The sequence below is a fragment of the Trypanosoma brucei genome, chromosome 8 (genome assembly GCF_000002445.2).
Source record: "Trypanosoma brucei brucei TREU927 chromosome 8, complete sequence".
NCBI lineage: Eukaryota > Euglenozoa > Kinetoplastea > Trypanosomatida > Trypanosomatidae > Trypanosoma > Trypanosoma brucei.
The window spans coordinates 1,592,159-1,616,740 of record NC_007281.1 but is presented as its reverse complement, the minus strand read 5'-3'; the positions used below and the strand labels follow the sequence as shown (position 1 = coordinate 1,616,740).

Below are 24,582 nucleotides of genomic sequence, written 5' to 3'. Positions count from 1 at the left end.
AGCTCTTGTGATTGAAAAGTGAAAAGAATTTTATAGTGGAATTGATGAAGTGTAATCTCAAGGGATCATCCTTGGACCTAGAGTGCCTGCCTCCATGCGAGAGGGTGAGCACATCTAATGATGGAAGATCAGCGGGGAGGGCGAACACATGATTTATTATGTTGTTCACGTAGAAAATTCGTTCCTAGTTAAATGATCATATGTTTGTGCTTACGAGAAAAATAAACGTTTTGGTGGTTATTAAAAAATCCCTGCGAACAAAGGGGGAAAAGATCGACCCAGCGGCGCCTCGCTGGATAGTACGTATTGGAATAAAAGTGCTCACAGCTAACGTACCGCATGCGGGGCCAACCCCAGCAACCGTAAGCTTGTGTGTTAAGGAATAATCGTTGTAATGTCTAAAAGCACAATAAAATAGAATACGAAGCGTACATGACGACGGTACCGTAAATTTTTAAAATCCAGTGATGGCGGCACACCACAGCTCGGAGGCACCACGCCTCAGAGTTCAGCAATGACGCTGTAGGTGCCCATTACCATGACAATTAAACCAAAGATAATGTAGAAGTAACAACGAATGCGTGTCCAAGAAAACACTGGTGCTGCCGTAAACATGCTTCCCCAGTACTTCAACGTCACACGATCCTCTTCGGGATTCATTACAGCATGGTCAACCTGCATAGTGAGCAACGCTGGTAGAATAAAAACCATGACAGCCGCCGGTAAAGCACCAATCAGGCTCACGACAGCGTGCACCGCTTTCGGGCCAACAGCGAGTTCAATACTAACAATAACCAGGTTAATAAACAACCGGAGAAGGATCCCCTTTACCGAAAAAGCACTGCACCCCACGACCTGGTCTACGGCCTGTATGGCCGATTGGAACTGCACGGGGTATGTGCACACCAAATTTATAACTAACATAGCACGCACAGCGGTTGACAATTGGCTCTCGGGAAGCCCGTCAATAATGCTCGTATTGATTGACGTTCCGTATGCAAGGTACCCTGTGATACCATAAAGCAAGTAAATCGAAACGGTTAGTGTGAGAACCAGCGACAATGTGAACTTAAACCTCGTCTTCTGATTGCATCCGGTGTGTGCAGGAAGGACGATCGCAATTCCCTCAAGTCCCATCAGGTTACTCGCCATATTGTTAAACCAGCCAATGGGGATATTATTGCCAAATGCGTTGACAGTTGGGTGCACCCTACCGTTCTTGTTTATCTCCATGCAGGTTCCCACGAAGGTTGCAACGAGAGTGAATGTCACCGCCACCGATGCCGATATGGAAATAATAGCCAAAGTTGAGAAGTTACTCGAAAAGCACGTGAAACCAAACTCAATGAAAAACATGACAAATGACCACACGTATGTGTCCCCCTTAAACTGCACCATTGTATTCATCGTATCGACCGTTAGTTGCATGTATAGTAAACAAAAACCAAACTGGCTGAGAAGTAGGCAAACAAAGAGAACCCACTGCAGTGGTGGCCCGAAAATAAATTTACATATCCTACCGTACGTGTCAACACGGGGTCGGTCAATGGTCAGCTTCGTTCCAAGCAGCAACTGGGAGGCGTCAATAACACAGACGCCAATGAGCACCGCAATGGTGGGTCCGAGTATGTACCCTGCATCTTGGTAGAAAACTGGAAGCAAAAACACCGCAGTGCCAACGTTCGCCTTGAATATATGGAAGGCGGTCTTGTAGATGTTGGTGTTTTCAGGAATTACTCCGGCCTCCTTCCGGGGGCTAGAACTTACAGTTATATCCTTCGTTCCACCGCTTTGCACCTCCACGTTCACATCGGTCACCGCTGTCGAGGCAGTGACAGCATCTGGTGCAACGTCATGCGCTACCACCGGTACAGAAAAGACAGACGGGTTGGCGTGTTCAGCAGCTACGACCGCTGGATCCGTTTCACCCGTAGACACCGGTGTTGAAGTTTGTATCGGCTCTCTCATCTTCCCACCGTCACCAGACGTATCAACACGCGATTGGGAGCAACAACCCGTTTAAGCAGACTGTGAACAACACCACTAGAGACGCCTTCAACGAGAGTGATTTCGATGTAACAATCAAATTAGTGTGGGCCGATACGCTAACCTCAGTTTGTGATTTTGCGCACACACCTGCAACGCGTACTGATTCTACGAAAGATTTCATAACCGAAAAAAAGGAATGAAACGGCACAACAAAATTAAAAAAACATAGAAAAATAAACAACTATCCGCCACCACAAAAACAAATACAAAAATATATTTTTTGAAAAATTAAAAAAATACACACTTGAAGACAAACGTTTTCAATAGTAGATATATAAAAAAAACGTATGACCTACAAAATAATATCGGAAAAAAGCAACAAGTACCCGTCTCACAACACAAAACACCTAACAAGCGAACAGCGGCATTCAAAACATTTGTGACATATGCGAGGATGAAATTAACCCCAACTGATACTCAAAAAAAAAAAAGAGAAGGAAGAAACAGGAACCCCCTCTATATCACCCGCTCATCACAAAAAAAATTCAACACACATAATAAACAAAAGACAAAAAGCATAACTCTTCACAACCACTATCTTTTTTCACAGCACCCACAAAAACGAAGCAGCATGATCACAACGGCAGCAACAGAGATGCAGCGTGGCAGCGCAAGAAGCAGCCGGAAAATACAGACGCATATTCACATGTGTTCGCAGAGATAGATCTGTAGCGGACAGTGGCTAAGATAGTTATGCAAAACACAGGAAGACAAACATTAAAAGAAAAGGAAAACAAAGAGGTCAACAAGGACGAAAAAATTAAGGGAATATATGATCAGGATATATATGATCAAGGAAGCGAGGCTAAGGCATTGACCCCACACGCCCGCTTGGCATCGGTTTCTATTACATAAAGCAGAACCCATCAGTAATGCCTTCTGCTTTCAATTACCTTCATTTGCTCCGTTCTCCTCACCATCAGGATCGCCACATACCTGCAACTTTTTAGTGACAGCCCAGCATGAGAATTCATCGAATGTCACAACACCAGATCCATTAGTGTCGATCTCATTAAACACAGTGGTAGCGTCAGTGATATCAACACCCCACTCCTTCAATTTCGGCAAGGCTTCCTTGAACTCCTGTAGCTCAAGCAACAAACTTCCATCCTTATCCATGGTGTCGAACATTACAGTCAACTCAAAGATATCATAGATGTAGCAAAGCATCAGGCGGAATTCAAGGAACTCCACAAGATCCTCTTCACCCACACCCTTTACCTTGTTGCCGAGGTCCTTCGCTTTGTCAAACGCACGCTGGACAATGTCAGGAAGGTGAGTCGTGAACTCATCCAACTTGAGTACACTGTAGCAACCATCAAGCACCTCCCTGAAGCCGAGTTTTCCAGTCCCGTTCGTGTCAAACTGCTTGAAGAGTTCAATGCGACGGCTTTTCGACTCAGCATCCTTGTCACGGGGAATCGCACACCGAATACGCTCCCACGCAACCTTCCGGTCCGCAGTAGTTTTCCCGTCCTTTCCACCCTTACTGGCGGCACCATCCTTGGAGTTCGTTGTATTCTTCGATCCTGAGCAACCCATCGTTGTTTATTTTACTTGGCTTTGCTTGATTAACTTCTACAAAAATGGAACAGCGTGAACATAGGAGAGGTAGCGAAGAGTAACGTTTTAACCCTTTGTCGTAGTAACTGTTGTATTTTGAATGTTTTATATAATTTTTTTAAATAATTGTTATAATAAATGTGTTTTCTTATATAATTTTTGTTGTTTTGTTGATATTTTCTCCCTGATATGCACATAAGATGGCAATGTCTTGTATATAAATTTGGTCGTCGGTGTGGAGGACGTCGGTTTTTTTTTTTTGATCCTCTTAGTGCTGGCGATATTTTCTTTGCTTTTTTTGCTTATTATCATTTTTTTCTGTTTTTAAGTACAGTCATTGTGTGGAGTGACTATACTATGATACTATTTCGTTGTTAACCAGTTGTTTTTTCCTTCGCCTTGCTTTTATTTGTATTTTTGAATTGCACAAATTTTTGATTGCTGAAATGTTGATGTTTTTTCACTTTCTGTGCGCGTCTATTTGTTTTTTGTACTATTTTTGATTTGTTGGTTTTTTTGAGTTTGTTGGTGTCATTGTTTATCGTTGTTTCACAAAGTGTGTGGCCCTTGAAACGCAAATTCTCAGGGTGGTGATGATGAAGGTCACGAGCCTTCTCTCTAGATGTGTCTCCAGCAGAAGCACTTTCTTATAATCATATTTAGTATAATGATTAATTATGATTTCACCTTCTTTTGTACTAATTTATACGGTATAATATAGCTATGTGTAATCGGCAGTATTGCCATTGGTATTGACTGGTACAGTTATTCAACAATCTCCTCCCTGGTTGTGCGGTAAGCGATTTCGTGATGCTCACTGAAGTGTCAGACACTTATCTGCTATAGCTATGCAAACGTTTGAATGAACAAGTCAATAAAGCTATTTCCGAAGGTTAGATCATGCAGGACCTCAAAGAGTAATCACTCGCAGTCCAACATCGCTGAGCGAGATGGTTTTAACTCAGTTGAGTAACTGCAGTAGCGGACGACCAGAAAATGTTGATGGCTGAAACCCAGTGGGAAGCAAAACGAGACAACTTCACAACCAACCGCGGCAGAGAAATAAAATTAAGACAAAACATACTGTTGATATCAAGAGAAACCGTCTTCATTCCCGATTCCCCCAGCAATGACGGTACAATCATTTGATGGGTAAAAGATGCCTGAACCAGGAGCGTACATGATCCTCGTCCACCAAAGCGGACAGCGTCATCAGAGTGTTGAAGGGCCCCACCACTGAAAGTATCGCAGGAAACAAATATACTCTAAACCCGCTCACTCCCTCATCCAACAAAATGAAAGACCGCTTACAATGACCCTATTTTCAAATACGTCACTGAGAGACTCAATACCTGTCGACTGAACCGAGAATACAACGCAGCACTGCATCAGGCAAACACATGACACATCGTCTAGTACTTCAAGAATACCAAATCCAACGCTTACGAAGCAATATCCCAATGTGGTGGCGCAACCCCATCGCACTATATCAAAAAATTAACCAGAGTAGATGCAAATTTTCCGAACAAAAGAAAATAGCAGCGTAGCGCATGCGGAAAGTGTCTGTAGCACAGAAGGACGGACAGAGGACAAACAGGAGTAACGTTAACCACATACGAAAAAGATTGAAAACACAACGCACCTACAAGAATCATAGAGATATAAGTATTGGGTAAAACAACACCAATGAGGGAACTGGGCCACCGGCGAACAGGGTAACAAATATGCTCAAAGTGCCATAACCAACAAACTACTCCGGTGAGTCTACAAGGCACTTAGAAGCATCAACGGTCGAGAAAGGCACGAGGCTGCCCATCCAGTAGTGGCAGATGGGGTCTTTAAAAAAAAAAATGAAGTGATAACATCCACACCCACCAACACCAGCCAGTACCGTGAGTCATCAAAAAAAAAAAAAACCGACACCTCCGTGTAAACAAGGCAGGACCAAATTACAAAATAGTTCGCGCTTGCACTCTTTCATGCCTTCACCTCCACTACGCTACCTAAAGACACTGAGTAACAAACTCGAGCGCCAAAATACGAGGCTAACAACGGAAAACGGCATGTTGACAATGAATTCGAGGCAAACTGGGTGTGATTTAGCAGTACGTAAAGCGTGAAGCCATGCGGCATTACTTTGAATGGGCCAACGCACCACAGCAAAAGACTGTCACCCGCTGTTCTGCGCACCACATACATTTACCGCAGACTCACAAAAGCGAGGGAAATACGTTGCGAGGCCTTCAAACTTTAACTCTGGCGTCAGCCACGAAGTAGTGTACAGTGGGGAAAAAAAGACAATTCCTCGTATATGCACGCAAGCGGTAAAAAAGGGGGGAGGCAAAAACGACATCACAGCCACTACTGTTTACACGACGCCGAACATCCTCGCAAGATTCCCCTCCTACGCTAAAGGATATAGATATGCAGCGTCCTTCCCGTTAGCTCAATAGGTGTTCTATAGTAAAAGTTAAATGTACTTACCTCTGTACAAATATTACGCGAAACAACCCAAGGGGAAAAGCCAAACCATCCAATCCATCATGCAATCCTAGTCACTTACGCCACCAACGATACAAAGCCGAAGACAGAGGCAACTTGGAACTTCAAAAGAGGAAAATGCGACGACTGAATGCCCGAACCACGAAGCACACTACGAAAACCCACCCATTCCCCCAAATACGGGGCAGCGGGGGGGCCCCCGGTCCCACCGACGCAATCTCAAGCAGGGACCGGGCGACACCCCACACCCTGCGAAAGAACGCGAGTAGGCAACCTTCGGGGAATGAAACGCAGTGCGGGCTGCGGCCGGAGGTCAAAGGACATTACCACACGCGGAAAAACCGTTGCAACCACCCGTATGTGCTTTTCTAATCCGTCGTGGCCATGTTCTTGTCATCTCAGCGTTCATTTTCTGCTTAAGCCAGTCATAGGGGGGGGGAGAGAGCCGCAACCCCTGCACCGCCTCGTGACAAATGCCAGTTGGGTCTGGTAGTAGGGGGGAGGGTGTGTTTTTCCAGTGGCATCGGTTGCGGACTTCGTGCCGCACGATGTATTCTGCAGCTCTGTAGTCACATCCGCAGGGGTTTGCCATCCGACCCCCCGCGGCTTCGTCACGTTCGCCACAGGAGTCACGGGATCTCACTTTTTTGGAGGGTAATAGCTCTCGAAACCTTCAGATGTCTGCTTCCGCGTCTAAGCACGCCATGTAGTGCCAGTGTAAGAGTTTCCCTGAAACATCTTCCCAACAATCCACGGCCCGTCGCCTCCGCGGACAGCACCTTGAAGTGTTCATTTCCTCCCCTCTTCCCTACGCCGCTGTCCCTCGATGCGGAGTCGTATGTGTCTCTGCCTGCTGCCGTTGGGTTGTCTGTAAAGAGGCTTCGTTAAGGGTTGTCCTTCGATGCATCAAGGAAGGAAGGATCAACGCAATAATTAAAGATGTAGCCGTTGGGTGTTTTGTCTGTTGACAGCATTTAATCGACGTGTTGATGCTAGGAAAGTGATTTGTTCAAGCGGGAGCCTTTTGGGCATTTTTCGGGTAAGGAGAGCGGCCCGTTGCTCGCGGGCGAGACTGGCCTTTAAGATAGAGAAATAGTGGGTGCTCAGCGTGTGCTGAACGGCGGGGAGGCATTCTGTATCATGTTGCGGGTTTCATTGTTTCTGTAACATTAGACGCATCCAGTTCAGTCAGCGTCCGCGTAGGACAGCATACACTTACACATGTATGTTCCTGTGAGTGACCCTTTTCTTTGTTTTCTTGTTTAACTGAGAAACGACAAGGGGCGTACGTACATTGTGCGCAAGCAATTCTATGTAACAAAGGGCGTGGGCCCATTTTCCACTACGAGTATTATGTTCTTTTTTTCTTTTTTGGAGGAAGTGGGTCGTCATCAGGATTATTTATTCACTTAGTTTAGCCGCATTTTAGCACTTAAAAGGCTGTTTATTTTATTTTTTCAATGATAAAAGGTGTCGACTAGAGGAAGATCGCAACGCCCTATATGGTAGTAAGCTAGCTTAATGAATTTGTGGTGTTGCAGATGTACTGTATTCTTCTCGTATTGATGAAAGTGGTGCAGCGCCTCCTCCCATTCCTTTTATCGTGTGTGGTCGTTAAATCCGTGCATAACCATCATATAGAATGTTTGAGTTATGTACAACGCGAGGTTTTATATGCACGGTGAAAGTGAAGTCTGTATCTTTGTTTTTTATGTTTTGTTCCCGCCCCCTGTACTTGATCTCTTGGAATCATTCGTAGAAGTTTGTTATTTAAGTGTCTCTTTTTGTACGGAGGTATATGCGTTCACCCCCCCCCCCCCGTGTTCCTCCCGACTCCTTCATCTCCGACTAATGATCTCTATGGAGGTAGTTCCTAGTTTGATGTTCTGTTGTGTTTTCATTGCCTGATAGGGAATATTGGTTTTGTTGCAAACATTTCAGTGACAATGAGGACATGCCTTGTATTCCGGTAGTTTTTCATTTTTTGCGTCTGCATTTTCGAGCGTTGAAAATGTTTTGTTCTTTACCTCTGCACATAATATGTCTATATTCTACACCGTGCCGCCGTAACATTACTTTTTCTGTTAAATAGGTTTTTGCTCTGGTGGTCAGTGGGCTTGTTTTTTTTTTTGTGTGTGTGCCCATACCGCGAGGACTTTAATGTTTGGTTCGTTCCATTTCCTGTGTGTCGTTCTTTTCGGCTACTGATGTCTCTCTGATCCAATCAATTTAAGTGCATGTGTATCCTTGTGTTTAATTTCTGGTGCTACTTGAGGGAGAAGTTTTCATGGGCAACAACGGAAGTAGCACGGTACGTCCACCGGCCTCACAAACCAAACGCCAAGGGGCTGTAATAACATCCCTTGATAGGGTGCAGTTGGAGCTGAAGTTGCAGCGTGATAAAATTATGGCCGCAATAAGGAAATATGAGCGAGCTGCGGAGGGCGAACATGTTAGAGCTGCTGAGTTGCTGAGAAATGGTAAACGGGAATTGGCTCTCTACTGTTTAAAAAGAAGAAAGGCCCAGATGTCACAAATAACATTAGTTACTTCAATGCTTGAGAACGTAGAAAGGTTGATATGCACAGTGGAGTTTGCTCAAATCGAAAGAGAAGTAGTGGAGGCCCTTAAATGTGGCAAGGATGAGCTGTCAAAACTTAACGCTATATTGAACATGGATGATGTTTTGGAGTTAATGGATAGTACAGCTGACGTGGTAGAAGAGTCAAAGCAAATCAACGAAATTCTAGCGCAGCAACTTGTTGTCTATGATGAAAGCGAACTTCTGAGCGAATTGTGCTCTGCCGAAGGTCAAGTCAGTGATCTAACTTCTTTGAAGAGCATGGTTGTCCCGGTATCACAACTACCGTCTGAGCAAAGGGTTCGTGAGCGTGCAACTCTCGAGGACGACGAGCGTGTTCGACTGGCGGCATAGTTGCCACAAGAGCTACTCCAGGAAATTTTGCATTATATATATTTTCGCTGCGTTGCTATTTTGCTTCAATTTTTGAGGAAAAATGTTTTTTCTTCAAAGCAAGTTTTACATTTCCTCCTCCGCCCCCCCCCACTCCTCTGGGTGTGTGGGCTTGTTTTCACCTTCCATCAATATATATCCAAATGAAGCCCATGTGGTCATTGACTTTTGTTTACAACTGCTTCGTATGCCAGCTACGTAGTCGTGCTTGCAGTCAAGGCTGTTGTGCTCTATTTGCCCCCATCTTCCGTTGGCTGTGCTTGCCATCCATTAGAGCTGGTCGATCGCATGGCAATACTTAGCCGTGTCATTGTTTTTACATCATGTGCAACGACCTTCGTTGGAACCGCGTATGTCGTTGGACTTGCTCTTAGTCCTCCGCCTTCTTACGCGGTGAGTGATAGGCAGCGTATCGAACGTTATAATGTTTTGTCAATTGAAAGCGCCTACGACAAAAAAACTCGGAGCCAAGAGTTTCTCCTCGGTATAAGCCGATTGCGCCGACGACTGTTGTGGGATGAAGGGCTGCTACGGGGGCGTGTGCTCGAAGTTGGTGCTGGGTGCGGTGGTGTTCTGTCTTATTACGACGCTGTAGTGAGTTCCGCAAGTGATCCGCCAACGGTGAACGGTAGTACCGAAGAAGATCATGCCGCAATAAAACAGAATACCGTAACTGAGGTAGTTTTATGCGATCGCTCCCCCGGGATGATCCAGTCGACAGCGGAGCAGGTTTATCGGCGTTATGGGTACCAACCGTATCGTTACCCAGACTACGATTTGGTTGAAATGCAGGTTGATACGCGAACATCTGTGGATGAATATAAGGAAAATACCGCTGCCAGTGAGATGCCTGGCAGGCGTAGTGTCATGGAAGGACCCCCTGTGGAAACCCAACAGTTGAGGGAGTGTGGCACTGGTGTTACCGAGACCACTCTCGCGAAAGGGTGTTTAACCGCGGAAGATGGAAATGGTGCCCAAGGCACCAAGGAATTGGTTCCTCCCATTCTTTCATCCGCTTTCTCCGGTACTACACTTCCCCTTCTAAGCGAAAGTGGCTTAACTGAGTTAAAAAAGCGCGAATCAGAGGGGGAAAAGAGGATTCTCCATGATGGAAGTGCCGCAAAGAATCAAACCTTCTCTGTGGCAAATTATGCTGCCGAGCAAATGCCCTTCTCGGACAATAGTTTTGACACTGTTGTTGATATGTTCGGGTTATGCAGTTATGATGACCCAGTGAGGGCACTCAGGGAGATGTCACGAGTGTGTAAACCCGACGGGCACTTACTTCTGCTTGAGCACGGCAAGGGACACTGGTCACGTGTTAACAACTACCTCGACAAGTGGGCACCACGGCATGCTAAGATGTGGGGATGTTGGTGGAACAGAGATATTCAGCGGTACCTTCGCCTAGCTGGAATTACCATAATTAAAAAGGACGAAAGACACTTTGGTACAACACATTACATTGTGGCGCGGCCTTTCAAAATGATGGATGAATTGGAAGACTATCGATCATCACTCTCGGAGTTGTAATCAGTTACGTGCGGTTTTAGTTGTGATTATTTACTCATTTACGACCTTAAACATGTCTGTTAAACCTGTAAAGGGGGACATCTGATATAACAACTCCTTCCTCCAATAGGGGCCCGTCAATAAGTTGTGTTAGGGTAATTGAGAGGTTGACACAAGGCTTTGGATCTTCACGTGCCACTGCAGGTATACAAATTTATCCCCTCGTGATTAAAAAAAAAAAGTTTCCTTGTATAATCACTTGCTTTTGTCTCAACACACGAAAAACACAAGCAAAACTGAAGGTCAGTACCGTGGATTTGTCTCCTCACAAATTAACGTTGGTCGGACGCTGTCCCATCGGTGTGTGCTTCGAAAATGGCTGCCATTTTCCCCAAAGAGTGGAACACAGAGGCTTTAGTTTGGTTTGCAACATATCACCTCGACTTCACCAAGAATGACATCGGTCTACTCAAGGAAACATGCGAAGCTCTCGTTGTAGATACAAATAGTGTGTGCAGTCTTGTGTGGGAGCGCCCTCTTACACCTTTCAGTAGCGCCGCGGGGCAGTCGGTAGCTTTGGGGGCAGCATCGTTTCCCATAGAGCACTTTCGCAGCTCGTTTTCCGCGGGTTCTAAGAAAATATTTACCGAAACTCCTGTCGTCATCGAACCATCTGGCTCGGGTCCTCCATCGAACTCACACAGAATGTATTTACTTTCTCTGCTTCGGCGACTCGAAAATGGAAGATCAGTACTAAGGTCCATAAACGAGAAGTATGGTTTTGCCTTCTCGGTGTCAACACTGGGTAGAAGGACTTTCGACGGAGTAGTAAGAGGTAAGGTTAGTGGCCATGGCGGGAGTCCATGTCCTCAACCAGGGTTGGGGGGCACGGAGGAAAGGCACACACTTGTGAGCAACGGCAGACAGAACTGTACCGTTAATCAGGATGAAAGAAGTACTTTCTATGTTAATATGTCATTTGCTATGTTCCTTCGGACGTTTGATGTCCTTATTTCCTGGGTGTCAAACGCCATTAGCGTAATTGACGGTGAGGGCACAGTTCCGTCTGCGGGTGGTTATGTCATTCACGAAGACGTACAATGTGGCACCGATGAAGGAGACAGCAATGGGAGTTGTGACCAATTGCAAGATGATTTCAAGTGGACAGCTGAGGCACATAGGTTGGAACCCGCTCAGCCATTGCTCGAGCGGCAAGAGCGTGTTTCACCCGAGCCGTTTTCTGCAACATATAACGAGCCGCGCCCCGCTATGAGACGCGCGCGGACAGTGCGAGTGACCGTGTACGAGATTCATGACGTCCGAAGTGTCTTTCTAAGACATCAGAGTCAGCTAAACCTATTCTACGACCATGAATACACATTCCATGACCAGAGACTTAATCGACGGCTTCTTCTTCCAGCGTACTATAAAGCACTCAGAGAGTTCATCGATGAACTGAATTCGGAGGTTGAACAACTGGAGCGCCTTGGAGTATCTTTAGCCTGTGGAAGGTCGGACCAAGTTACTATAGTCTTTCGACCATCAATATGTGAGTTTCGGTACATGAGGGACTCACTGATTCTTTATTGGTCCGAATGTGTCACAGAGGATGACATTACCGCATTTGCACGCTATAGTGCCGAGTACAACGAATGCGTGTCGGAAGCAGCGGCAGTGTTTGAAATGCTCAAGGAACTAAGGCGTCCCCAAACAGAAAATCTTGGCACCTCCGTAGGGCCTGTTTTTACATTAGAGGAACGGGGAGCACTGGGGGCAGGATTTGAGAGTTACTGGCGTTTAAGGGAGCGCGTTTTTCAGCTACGTAACTCGCTGAAAGATGATATTGAAAACAAGAACCGCACACATCGTTATTTTATCCCAGAACTGCTTTCCAAGCCAGCCAGCAGACAAGAAAGGGGAATTGGAAGTGCCAGTAGCATTGTTCAGCACGTCTGGTCGAAAGTTGTGTTTTGGTCCGGGTTACTTTCCTGCAGCGCAGAACTTCCGGGAAACTTCCCAACGAGCGGCGGTACCAGCGAGAAGTGCGTACTGTCAACCAAATCCCCTCAGTATGAGCCAAAGATGGAGTTGCTGCAACACACGCGGAGGATGGTTGAGGCGGTGGAGGCCCAAGGGGCAATACTTGAACGAGACTACCGTGGAGTTTTTTTTAGGGATACGGGGGCGTTGTGGAAGCAGCGCGCCACCGATTTAGTGCATCGTCTGGAGGGAGTGAGTACTGTTTTCAGCAAACCTAATTGATGTTCACCTCCATTTTAGTTGAAGTCAACAATGTCTTTTACTTCCAGAAATCGAACGTAATGAAGTTTTGTTCGTCGTTCGGTTAGTTCATCATATCTCCTCAGATATTGTTGGTTGTTTTATTTTGTGTTGCTGCTATTTCCCTAGTAATTTCTCACACACCATGTAATATCACCTGTCAGATATAACATAGTTTCGGCACTTTTCTCAGTTCGGTGTTCTACGATAAGCACTCATCACTTGCAGAGTGCAGTGCAATTTAGATTTTATGCAGTAGTATGGCGGTTCCGCTGGCAGCGTTTTGCAGATAAGGTGACTTGAAGGTTTGTTCTCAATGATCGAAGTATCACCAACCTACCACAAACGCCCGAAACACAGACCCAAACGCTATGGGTGCCCAAGCTGCGTCTCTGAAGGCAAGACAGTTTTTACCCTGTACTGCGTTACTTCCTCTTAGGAGGGGATAACGATATTTGTACTTTACCCTTTTGTTTGCAGTTTTTGTTGGATAATCATATACGCTCTATTTACGTGTGTGTTGGAGGATGGGTGACGGGTGCTCACTTTCCATACGTTCACTTTCGAACTTACAGGGGAGACCCTTGTCATTTAGGAAGTTAGTGACATGGAACCGCAAAGAGTTGTGTAACATTGATTCGGCTTTAACTAGGAAATAAACGACTGATTGGCAAACTCCTTTGGTTATGCCGGAGGCTTCCCCACCGCTACACAGGCATGGTTCACTGCACGGTGCCAACACCAATGGCTGAACGCCCCCGGTGGGTTGTTTACCCCCCCCCCTGCTTAGATACATCTTGCCCCGCAATTTGTACGTGGTGCTCTTTTGCCATTTTGCGGGCAAGACTCACGTGCTATCTCTTCCCCAAAAATTGTTGGGCACGATAGTGGAAAGACCACACACAATTGACATTTATGGCCGTACACGCTTTTGTTACAATGAGAGGGCCGGATCACTGACACAGTGTACTGTGTTTAGTGCTACTCCTTTCCCTTCAAAAACTGAGAAATGGACTGATTACACTTGCCTGGTAAAAAGAGGGTTGCACGCACAAGTTACTAAAGTGCCGTACGTGCGGTGAAATTTTCCGCCTCATGAAGAGCTGTGACTCTATTTTCTAACGACGAAATCTGACTACTGAGGAAATCAAACGAAGTCAGCAAGTACGGCAGCACCAACAACAGTATTGTCTGTATGCGCCTGGCGACTCGCAGTGTGTGTGAGGAGGGGTCTTTTCTATACTCGTTTTTTTTCTTCCTATCTTCGCTTGCGAGGCGTGGGAACATCGTGAGCAGGTGTGTAGAGTTTGTTTCCACCGCTACAAACGGCAACTATGACCTGGAAATGTGGGGAAATTCGTACGGTGCGTCGAACGGGAGTGTGGGCGAGCATTTCAAGTGATTGGTTGCTGCACTGCTCTACTGACCTGGGGAAACAAGGCGTTTGTTGCGGTGACTGTTTCCCGCCTTGTTTATTCCTCAGTGAGTCAGGAGAGCCTCCCACCCCAACAGTTTGGACAATGCAACTGTCCCATATTAACTCATGCCGGTATTTCCCCCTTTTTGTGATGAGATTCCTTCCATTTCTTAACGTTTGCTATTCTAACTGTCATTCTCAACTTTCTAACTTGCAGGCGTGGCTGTGACGTTCTGTTTGTTTTTTGCCATGCTTTTGTCGACCTCGCAGCTCCCGCACAAGGGCCACTCATCATAATCCCACGTTATGGAGCTGCGAACACCTGGGAATAAGAAGATTTGAAGTCCAAGCATCCTTTTAATTAGTTGCGGTGAATGTTAGAGTAAGTGTCTCTTGTTCCGACTGTCTACTTGTATTTCACTTTACTCCCGCATTTGTTTCTTTACACCCTTTCCACTCAGTAGTTTAATGTCTTTTCACACCGACGTGTTCTCTGGTTGTGGTTCTGGCTCACAAGGCAGCTCTACAAACGACAACCTCGCCCGAATTGCTGGCAGCGCGGACACAAAGCAGGGCCGGTTAACTGCCTACAGAGAACAGCAGCCACTAGCAACCAATGAAGCACGTGAGATGGGTGGGATGATCATGGTTACGCCTGCGAAAAGCGGAAAGATGACAGAGCTGGAGGTATCGCACGAAGAACCTGCGGATAGCGTTCTTACACCAACACCATCTCTAAGGGAAACAGAACATTTTGACGCCGAAAATCTACATTGCACGGTGTTATGTGATAGGCAACACGCAGCGGCTCACTTAAATTATAACGGCGGCGCGAAGGGCAGTTCAGTGCTACGAAACGTCGAGGTACGGGAGATGCTAGTGTATGTGGAGCGAGAATTGGCGGAGTCCCGTGAGGAGGCCGCGAGGCAGTCGGCGGAAATAGATAGCTTACGTGCGGCCCTCGCACAAGAGCAAGAGACGAATCGTCGTGCACGCAGTAATTTTGAAGAGGCAATGCAAGAGCTGCGCGAAGACAACGCTGAGCATATTCAGGGACTAATGGAGCAAATAGCAGTCCTCAAACGGTTGTCCGAGAGTGTTTTGGAGGAGAAAACGCGAATAACGGAGGAGGCAATTCAGCGCAAGCAGCAGCTCCTCGCCCTGTTGGAACGAGAACGGAAAGAAAAGAGTGAAATCATGGAAAACTACAGGCAGCAGACAGAATCCCTCATAGCAGAACAAGGGAGGGAGATAACCAGTCTGCGGGCCATGGTGCACTCCACTCGAGAAGATTATGAACAACAGCTTACGTGCCGACAAGAACTGGAAGATAAATTGCAGCAACAACAGGAACGACTCGCTGATGCTGAAGCTGTTCTGGAAAAGGAGCGGGCTGCGGCAAGTCAGCGGCAACAGGAATTCAAGCAGAGGTATTTGCGCCGTATTGAAGAGTTGACGTCACAGAATGAGGAACTCACGATTCGCATGGAGAAAGACGCTGCCAAACTGCAGGAGTGGAGACGGGAGGCACTTGATCACGAGCGTGGCCTTGCTGAGCGATTGCGTGAGCAGGAGGAGAGACATGCAAAGGAGCAAGAAACTATTAAAGAATCATATGTGCAAGAATTGACCAAGTTGCAGGAGGAAATTCAGGAGGCGCGAAAACAGCGTGACGAGGCGGAACAGCAGGTGAAGGAAGGTAGGCAGAGGACACTAAAAGGTGAGGAAAAAACGATACAGGCACTGAACCAGGCTGTGGAGCAGCTACGGCAGGAAAAAGAGGCAATGAGCGAAGAAACAGCGCGCCAGTGTGAGGAGCTGCGTGACCTACACAATGTTAAGGTCAGCCAATTACAGAGCGTAATCGATACCTTGCGTCGACAGCATGCTGATGAAAACACAGCGCGGGTTAATGCAGAAGCGGAACGGGACCTTGTCACGATACGTGCGGAGGGGTTGCAAACCACTGCCACTCGCTTGGCCACTGAAATGGAAGCATTTCGAACAGAATGTCGTGCTCGAGAACGGGCTGCGGCCCAAGAGCGTCAAAACAGCCAGGAGTTACTTCGAGCCCAGTTGCGTGAATGTACTGCTGAGGTCGAAGATTTAAAGCAGCGGTTGCTACAGCGAGATCTGGAGGAACAACGACTGCGGGACGAAATCGCACTAAAAGCACAAGCACTGCAAAATTTACGGACAGAGAACAAGCGACTTCTTGAAGAAGCCAAGCATGCGGATGACAAACGTGAACGAGAGGTTACTGAATGCCAAATTAGTTTAGAGAAAAATACAGCAGCCTTGTATTTGCAGAAGACCCAAGCAGAGGCAGAATGCCAACGTCTTCAGCACGCGTTGGAAGAAATAGAGGCAAGGTACAAGGCATGCGAGCGGCGTCTTGACGACGAGCGACAAGCACTGAAGGAAACGGCAGAAAAACTTCAGGAATCACGAGATGCTGCTGAAGAGTCCAAAGTGGCACATCGTCGTACACAGACGCGGCGACAGGAACTTGAAGAGGAGTTGCAGCGTAAGAACTCCGAACTCGCCGCGGTAGGTGAGCGAATCACTGAACTTGAGGAGGCTCTGGAAGCCTCCGAAGCCGACGCTCGACAACATGCAAAGGAAGCTGCAGAAATGGCCAAGGAACATGAGAGACAGCTACACACGCAGAAACAACAACATGAAGAAGAGGCCCTGGCACTTCGTCGTGAAGCAGAGAAACTACATAATGATGCAACAAAGGTGCACGAGGCAGCTGCTCTCAAGGACTCTGAACTGCATCGACTGCGTGAGGAAGTTAATCAGCTGCGTCGGGAAGCTGACACATCTATGGGTTCACTGCGAGATCAACTTGCAGAAGAGAAGTTGCTCCGCGAGGACGATTTACATCGACTTGACGACGTGCTAAACACACTCCGTGCAGATCTTAGCCGTGCGCAGAAGGCTAAAGCGCAATGTCTAAAGGATATGGCGCAAACTCAGCGGGACGCGGAACGGCAGCGTCTTCAGCTACAGGAAATGTTGGGCCAAACAGAAGCGGCGAAGGAGCGTTTGCAAGAAGAGGGTAGGCATCGCGAACAGTTGAATAGCGAATTGCAGGGTACAGTGAGGTTGCTTTCCTCGAGACTTGCAACATACGAGGACGACAATCGAAGGATGCAAGAAGAGTTGACAGATTTAAGTTCGAAGTTGCACGATACACACACACTTATTGGGAGGAAAGATGCAGCAATTGGACAACTAACCGCCCGGCTTCGTGCGTACGAAGCAAGATTAGGGGTATCAGCGACGTAACCACATTATCACAAACCCTGGCATTGGTGTTGCCACAACTATATAGAAAATTACTTTGACTCGGTATTTACTACACCATGGGGGAATGCTACATGGTGCTCATATTATGGTTGTACGCACAACCATTATGTTCGGTGCTTACATCCACACGGGGATTGCGAACGTAAAGAGTAATAGAATCGAACGGTTTCACGTTCATGCAGTGAAAATAGTGTTCACTTCGGTTTGATCGTTCCGAATTGAACGTGCATAGACGAAAACATAGAACGTTGGCGAAGTGAACTGGGTTAGTTGGCGGTTAAACAGGGGACGTGTCGAGATCTCACCGCCGTTTGGGGTCATTTGGGGGTAAGGAATCGACAGCCACGCTCGTGTTTATTGTGTTCTGAGGGACTCGTTGCTCATGCTTTTTTAATTACTCTTTTACTTAGTGTGATCTTGTACTTTTACGACTTTATCCAGTGGTAGTGTTCCTGCAAGGCATCATGTTCCCTCAATTCCGAGAACCGTCGCCAAAGACGACGAAGTTTCGGATTTCTTTGGAGAAAAGTGCCCGGAAGGAAGGTTGGAAAAGAGTTAGAGCAGTGAAGGAGAGGAATGAACCGAGGGTGTTGCATCCCCCTTACTGTTCTCATTGTTTTTGGACCAGGCGATATTCCCGTTGTTGCTGCAACATTCGGCAGAAACTACGTGTTCATACTGTAAGTCTTTTGCTGACAAACTTATTGAATCACCCGCCCTCCCTTTTTACACCCTCCTGACCCTCTTCGTATGTTACTCAACTACAGTTGTATCAATTGTGAACCAAAATACCAAGGACTTAAAGTGTAGAAAAACGATCAGAGAGTATAGAAACAAACACGTGCGTGTTCGTAGGGAAAGAAAACGTCTGTGTCGAACTTAGAGATCGAAGGGGATACGATAACCTGGACAAATACAACGAGTGGGGGATATAATCAAACCTCGTAAATGTCAACTGTCAACAGACTGCAATGCATTGGAAAGCTTGGCGAAGGAACCTATGGAGTGGTGTACAAGGCGAGGGAGTTGGCCACCGGTCAGATTGTTGCGTATAAACGCATTATCGTCGGCAGTGAGGATGATGGTGCACCATCGACCGCCATACGGGAGATTGCGCTTCTTAAGGTTCTAAGGCATAATAATATCGTGCGACTCTATGACGTGCTTTTCGAGCCGCCAAAACTTACTCTTATTTTTGAGTACTGCGAATATGATCTTAGGAGATTCATGCACAAACACGACTCCAGAGTGCGCACACAGGTTAAGGAAATTCTCAAACAAGTCCTCCTGGGCCTTCGGTACATGCATCAGCGGAGTGTCGTGCATCGAGATTTGAAACCAGACAACATTTTTGTTAGGGTTGACGGAATATCAGGGTCTGAGGGCAGTGAAATGTCAGTCTCTAGTAGGGAAACGGAAGTAGTTAATACGCGAGGGCACTGGGACGACATTGATGAGGCAGCCAACTGCCCCAAGAATGCGAACCCCACCGAAAACCCTAACGCCAGGATCGCTTCGGAGGACCATGGAGCCGATGGTACTGTCCCCTCTGGCTCAACCACTCCGACTTCACAGTTGGTAATTAAGTTGGGTGATTATGGGATGGCCCGTATAGAGAGTATCCCAGTAAAAAAGTACTCTCACGACGTGGCATCCCTCTGGTATCGTAGCCCTGATGCGCTGCTGGGATCTGCAATGTACGGTTTCGCCGTTGACCTGTGGTCGGTTGGCTGTATCTTCGCAGAAATGGTTACGGGCGCCCCATTAATACGCGGAAATACCGATGTGGATCAGTTGCTCAAGACGTTCAAGCTGCTTGGCACGCCCACACCTGAGACGTGGCCATCTATGAAAAATTGCCCCAAGGCCGTACAACTTCTCAAGGCTGCAGCCGAATTGGCCAGGGGGGAACCTGCAGAAAATGGAAAAAAAACAAAGAATTCACGGGGTGTCCATAAACAGCACGAGAGGAATCTCCCTAATGTGCAAAAAACTGCAACAGGCACCTCACACCTCTCCGCCGTAATGCGTGTAGGTATTGATGGAGAGAGTGGTTGTGTTGCGGACCCCAGGGACGAGCTGTATCATTTCCCGCCGGAGTTGTGTTTTCCATCCGCATTCGATGAGTATGTGAAAGCATCCGGCTTCCAGGGACGCGTGGGTGTTGAAGGTACTGATTTTCTACGGAGGCTGATCCGTTATGAGCCGTCACAGAGGATGTCGGTTCAGGAGGCGCTGTCCCATCCTTTTGTCAGTAACACAGTGGCACTAATGCAGCGGCCGCTTGATGTCATGGCTTCCATGTTACGCCAATCACTTCGAGAACACAGTGTATATCCGTAATATATATATATATATATATATATCTACGATTATTTGTTTTGGAAGTGCAGGGGTGTGGCTTCCTCATTATTGGAAAATAGGCAGTTCTTACAATGTAGTTGTTACACTTACAGGGATGTCTTCAACATAGTATAATTACGGATGATCCACAGCGGTGGTCCCGGCAGCATTCATCGCATTTAGCGTTCTCTATCTTGCTACTTTCCTTCTTTCAAGTGCATAAGCTTTCTTTACTCCCTTCTATATTTCCAAAGCAGACAGAACGTCACCAATCAAATATCGTAGTCCCCCCCTCTGTTGTTTTTGAATCTTCTCACTACTGTTTTTATTAGCGTTTTCCTCCATGACAGTTTCTTTCGCATCAATTGGAGTTACGTACCCCTGCCGTTGGATGTTGGTACCGTAATCTCCTTCATTAGTAGTGAACAACAACAAGGAGGAAGTAAAGCGCTGTGATAAGTCATTACAGCTAGTTCCGTTGCTTGAAGTTGGGAGCTTAGCGTATCATGTGTTTCTGTGTGTGCACAAACGAAGACACTATTACTTATTTTTTTTTATAAAAAAAAAATTAATCCCAACAACTTTCAGTATTCAGTTTATTTATTTTCTTCCTATCTTCGCTTGCGAGGCGTGGGAACATCGTGAGCAGGTGTGTAGAGTTTGTTTCCACCGCTACAAACGGCAACTATGACCTGGAAATGTGGGGAAATTCGTACGGTGCGTCGAACGGGAGTGTGGGCGAGCATTTCAAGTGATTGGTTGCTGCACTGCTCTACTGACCTGGGGAAACAAGGCGTTTGTTGCGGTGACTGTTTCCCGCCTTGTTTATTCCTCAGTGAGTCAGGAGAGCCTCCCACCCCAACAGTTTGGACAATGCAACTGTCCCATATTAACTCATGCCGGTATTTCCCCCTTTTTGTGATGGTTGCATATGCAGATTTTCGTGAAGTGCTTCCTTCGCCCCTCTACTCCTGTTTTGTTGGTCATAAGTTAGCTAGGCCTGTACACGAAAGCAGTAGTTTGGACAAAAGCGAGAAGGAAATCAGCAGCACGGCAAGCACACAAGGGAACAGAATAACTTCTGGAGGCGGGTGATTTAGTGAAGGGGAGGTTGTTAGCTAATAATGTCTCAAAATGAAGAAGCCCCTGCGCGCTCTGGCGGTAAAGTGACCTTCCGTATTATCCTCACTTCGGAGCGGAGCCAACCCTTCCGCGTCATAAGCATTGCGGAAGAGGCACCTCTGACAGCAGCACTACGGTTTGCTGCCGAGGAGTTCGGCATTGCGTCAGTGGATTCCATGGCAGCCACAACGAAGGACGGTACGGGCATCAACCCTGCACAGACAGCGGGAAATGTCTTCATGAAATATGGCCAGGAGATACGCCTAATTCCACGCGACCGTGTGGGCAGGGTTTAAGCCAATGCATAATCAAGATACAAAATAAATGCTATGAAGGAAAGGAGCCGGCCAAACAGGCACGTATGCTCCCGGTGCGTCCAGCGTATTTCCACTGCTTATCGTGGGGAGGGGGCAACCCCTTTGGCCTTTCGTGTTCGTGCGTGTGGGTGTACGCTTGTTCCTTTTGCTGCGTAAAGCAGTTGATGCGAGGTGGAAAAGCTTTTGTCCGTTTTTCTTATCTCGATCGAGCGGACCTCCCCCATTTGCATACTTCCCCCTTCGCTGCTGCCACTCATCTCTTCTCTGTTCTATCACCCCTTCCGATTTCTGCCGTGCCCTCTCCAAATATTCATCCTGGAAAGGAAGGTGGGGAAGGCAAAAATACTGATTGCTTCGTGCTACCCAAAGGATCCATAGTGACAAGCAAGGGTAGGAAAAAGTAGATCAACGGCTCTTGTGCTTCCTATAGCAGCAGCCGCACCTTCGGCAACTTAGTATTTCCCCCGTCTTCGCTGTTTGCTTACCGCAACGCTGACATGTCCCTCTCACCACAGTGGTCGCAACACTCCGTTGTGGTGCACTCAGAGGGGCAAGCAATTGTGCAACAGTCACAGCCGCACTCTTTCACGCCGTCTTCCATTGGACGCCCCATTATCGTCCGACAGAGGGATCCACGCGTTTTCACAGCAACCCCAACAGCATCGACGTCATCCATTGCGGCAGAGGGTGGGGGAAGCGTATTCGCGCTCACTTCGCTGGTCCGCCCACAAGACATTTCCGAGACGTTTTGGGTTCCTGACGCCACTCGGAATGAGGTTGGTCTTCTGGAAGCGATACAGAAACGAACCGCGGCCAACCGTACGTACGTTCTCGTGCACAGTCGGCCACTGGCCGAACTGCAGTGTAACTTTTCCACCTGCACGGGTGACAACATTGACATCTCGCATGATGTATTCAGACTTTCCAAAGCGTCGGCGGCGCTTTTGCAGATGGAACGCAACCTATTTGACGGCGGTAGTGCGTATTTGCACGGAGATGCTCCCAAGGCCGGAACCGGTGCGGATGCGGATAGCTTCAAAAGTAATGTTAGAATGCCACGGGGACCAACAGGGTTCAAGGGTAACGTACCCTCCAAAACTTTCAAGGAGCAGTTGCGTATGGGGTTATGCTCCATTAACGAGGAGGAGTATTATCTTGTGCGATACCGGGACTATAGCTTGTGGGCCGTTCAGCGGTACGCAGACATAGCGAAAAAGGATGGGTTCTGGGGGAAAAAATACGTGGAGCAGTGTTTTGCAGTCCACGTGGGAAAAGAACCTGGGGAGTTAATTCCCATCACGGAGGCACAATTTCTTTTTGGTGTGGAACTATTGCAGCGTCAAATTTTGGAGTACGTCGGTGTTTATGATAGTCTTGATATAAACTACTGTGCACTAAGTAGAGATCAATTTCGCTCGCTTGGAGTTATTCTTGGTGATGGAATGCGGGCAGTTGAGGTTGAGGGCGAGGAAATCCGCCGACGACGAGAGGAAGAGGAGGAGTCGAAAGATAGTCGAGCAAATGCACACTCTGACGCCTACGTTCCACCGAGCATATGGGACTGGAGACCAAGCGCTATAAAGAAGCGCATTAACCATCAACTGCAGTTGCAGTACCATGCAATTGGTCGGTTAGTTGTTCGTGTTGTTATGTTCGGAACCGCCACGTACATCGTGTGTTCCTATGCGCAGCGTTTCCTACCTCAAGCAGGTAGCGGTAACGGCGCCACATCACAGCGACGTGGCAAAGGATATCGCGGACAAGGTGGAAACTATGATAGGAATGACACCCCGTTTGTTTCACGTGGTTTCCTTCGTAGCGTCATGCTTGGACCAAAAGAGGTGTTCGATTACCTGTTGGCGCCGAGTGCCTGAGTTGTGGCGATTTTGTTTGTACGGTAGAGACTTCCGTTGTGTGAAAAGGTGGGGGGAGGGAGACACACAACAGAAGCCATTGTATGAATGTAAGTGTACTCGCGTAATCCGTTTTGTATTACAATATAAGGGTTTTATGTTCCGTATGGTCCAATCACACGACGGGAAGTGGCGCAACCACTTGTACCTCGGCTTTGGTTGCGACCACAACTAAGGACGGCAACTAATGGGAAATATTCGGTTATTCGCCTTTTCTTGAGCACTAGAGTGCCTGAAAGGGCAAAACTACTTTCGTGCTTGGTCGCTTTTGGATATACGCCAGATGGGATGTGGGAAATTTGTTTCCTCAACAAAATTTTGTGAGTCATGCCTCGGCACTTACTTGCGTTTACTTTTCTTCCTTTCCTTGCTCACGCAATGCCTCGCTCTGCACGCAGGATGGTTGTGGTCGTGGGCGTCACCACGTCACTGCCTTCAAGTACAATGCAAGACGACAAAGTTCTGGAGCACAGCCACATGACATCAGCGCAGGAGGCAGTGCCGAGCCCCTGTGCAGTTGCTCCCTCTCGCGTGATAAGGCGTCAGCCGCGTGTTGAAGCCGTTGACTTGGACATGCCTTCCGTGTGCTTACCGTCTTATACCCCAACGGAATTAACTCCACACACACCATTCAGCCCTGTCCCCGCGTGCGAAGAACTCATGGACGTTCCACCACCAAGGAGAGAAAGTTGCTCTCGTTTATTAGCCTCTAAGAAGACGGCCACATGGATGTCTCCCACAACAACAACTACAATTTCCCCCTCGCCGCCGCCAGGGGATCTCACACCTTCCCCAAGGCATGAGCAACCACAGTGAGAAGGGAGGGTCTCTCGCGTCCATATGAGTGCTCTGGCGGACTTTAACTGCGAGACATTGGAGAGTCCAATTGATTTTTTTGAGTTCAAATTTATGGTGAATGTCATTGCTCGTTCTCTGCAAGGGAGTTGGGATGCTGTCGTAGGGGCATCTCCGTGATATAGTTGTGGGCGTCGCACATTTTCAGTACCCAATGTACTGGACTCACGCGCGTTCGCGATCTTTTTGGGTGTGTTGCGTAAGTCATTTCATCGGCGCAAGGGACGTTTAGGTGCCTTTTGCGTTCTGTCGTGGGGATTTAATGCCCGTGATCCTCAACAGCTCTGATGTGCTGCCGCTTTACTTTCCGGCGGCAGCCACACATTCGGATAGATGAGAACCCAAAGAGAAGTAGAGGGCGCCGGCGTGCCGGTAGTGATGGAAAGGTTAAAAAAGTTCCAACCAACACAATGGCGATGA

At 47.4% G+C, this 24,582-nt stretch overlaps 10 protein-coding genes across 10 annotated transcripts, besides 5 other annotated features; 8 read left to right on the top strand and 2 right to left on the bottom strand.

Moving 5' to 3' along the window:
* Window positions 1-24,582: part of a sequence feature (sequence corresponds to BAC RPCI93-5H5) that runs on past both edges of the window.
* On the bottom strand, window positions 502-1,968 carry Tb927.8.5450 (amino acid transporter, putative; the record flags this gene model as incomplete). Its single annotated transcript, XM_842282.1, has 1 exon — window positions 502-1,968. One exon carries the CDS (start codon window positions 1,966-1,968, stop codon window positions 502-504), a length of 1,467 nt encoding a protein of 488 aa, XP_847375.1.
* Window positions 2,257-2,288: a sequence feature (AT_rich).
* On the bottom strand, window positions 2,935-3,591 carry Tb927.8.5440 (flagellar calcium-binding protein TB-24; the record flags this gene model as incomplete). Its single annotated transcript, XM_842281.1, has 1 exon — window positions 2,935-3,591. One exon carries the CDS (start codon window positions 3,589-3,591, stop codon window positions 2,935-2,937), a length of 657 nt encoding a protein of 218 aa, XP_847374.1.
* Window positions 3,716-3,752: a sequence feature (AT_rich).
* On the top strand, window positions 8,402-9,049 carry Tb927.8.5430 (hypothetical protein, conserved; the record flags this gene model as incomplete). The annotated part of the gene is made up of 1 exon (XM_842280.1): window positions 8,402-9,049. One exon carries the CDS (start codon window positions 8,402-8,404, stop codon window positions 9,047-9,049), a length of 648 nt encoding a protein of 215 aa, XP_847373.1.
* Window positions 9,377-10,621, top strand: Tb927.8.5420 (hypothetical protein, conserved; the record flags this gene model as incomplete). Its single annotated transcript, XM_842279.1, has 1 exon — window positions 9,377-10,621. One exon carries the CDS (start codon window positions 9,377-9,379, stop codon window positions 10,619-10,621), a length of 1,245 nt encoding a protein of 414 aa, XP_847372.1.
* On the top strand, window positions 10,976-12,862 carry Tb927.8.5410 (hypothetical protein, conserved; the record flags this gene model as incomplete). The annotated part of the gene is made up of 1 exon (XM_842278.1): window positions 10,976-12,862. One exon carries the CDS (start codon window positions 10,976-10,978, stop codon window positions 12,860-12,862), a length of 1,887 nt encoding a protein of 628 aa, XP_847371.1.
* Tb927.8.5400 (hypothetical protein, conserved) lies at window positions 14,766-17,591 on the top strand (the record flags this gene model as incomplete). The annotated part of the gene is made up of 1 exon (XM_842277.1): window positions 14,766-17,591. One exon carries the CDS (start codon window positions 14,766-14,768, stop codon window positions 17,589-17,591), a length of 2,826 nt encoding a protein of 941 aa, XP_847370.1.
* Window positions 18,561-19,955, top strand: Tb927.8.5390 (cell division control protein 2 homolog 4; the record flags this gene model as incomplete). The annotated part of the gene is made up of 1 exon (XM_842276.1): window positions 18,561-19,955. One exon carries the CDS (start codon window positions 18,561-18,563, stop codon window positions 19,953-19,955), a length of 1,395 nt encoding a protein of 464 aa, XP_847369.1.
* Window positions 19,955-19,978: a microsatellite.
* Window positions 20,500-20,528: a sequence feature (AT_rich).
* Window positions 21,080-21,373, top strand: Tb927.8.5380 (hypothetical protein, conserved; the record flags this gene model as incomplete). The annotated part of the gene is made up of 1 exon (XM_842275.1): window positions 21,080-21,373. One exon carries the CDS (start codon window positions 21,080-21,082, stop codon window positions 21,371-21,373), a length of 294 nt encoding a protein of 97 aa, XP_847368.1.
* On the top strand, window positions 21,892-23,268 carry Tb927.8.5370 (hypothetical protein, conserved; the record flags this gene model as incomplete). The annotated part of the gene is made up of 1 exon (XM_842274.1): window positions 21,892-23,268. One exon carries the CDS (start codon window positions 21,892-21,894, stop codon window positions 23,266-23,268), a length of 1,377 nt encoding a protein of 458 aa, XP_847367.1.
* Window positions 23,635-24,123, top strand: Tb927.8.5360 (hypothetical protein, conserved; the record flags this gene model as incomplete). Its single annotated transcript, XM_842273.1, has 1 exon — window positions 23,635-24,123. One exon carries the CDS (start codon window positions 23,635-23,637, stop codon window positions 24,121-24,123), a length of 489 nt encoding a protein of 162 aa, XP_847366.1.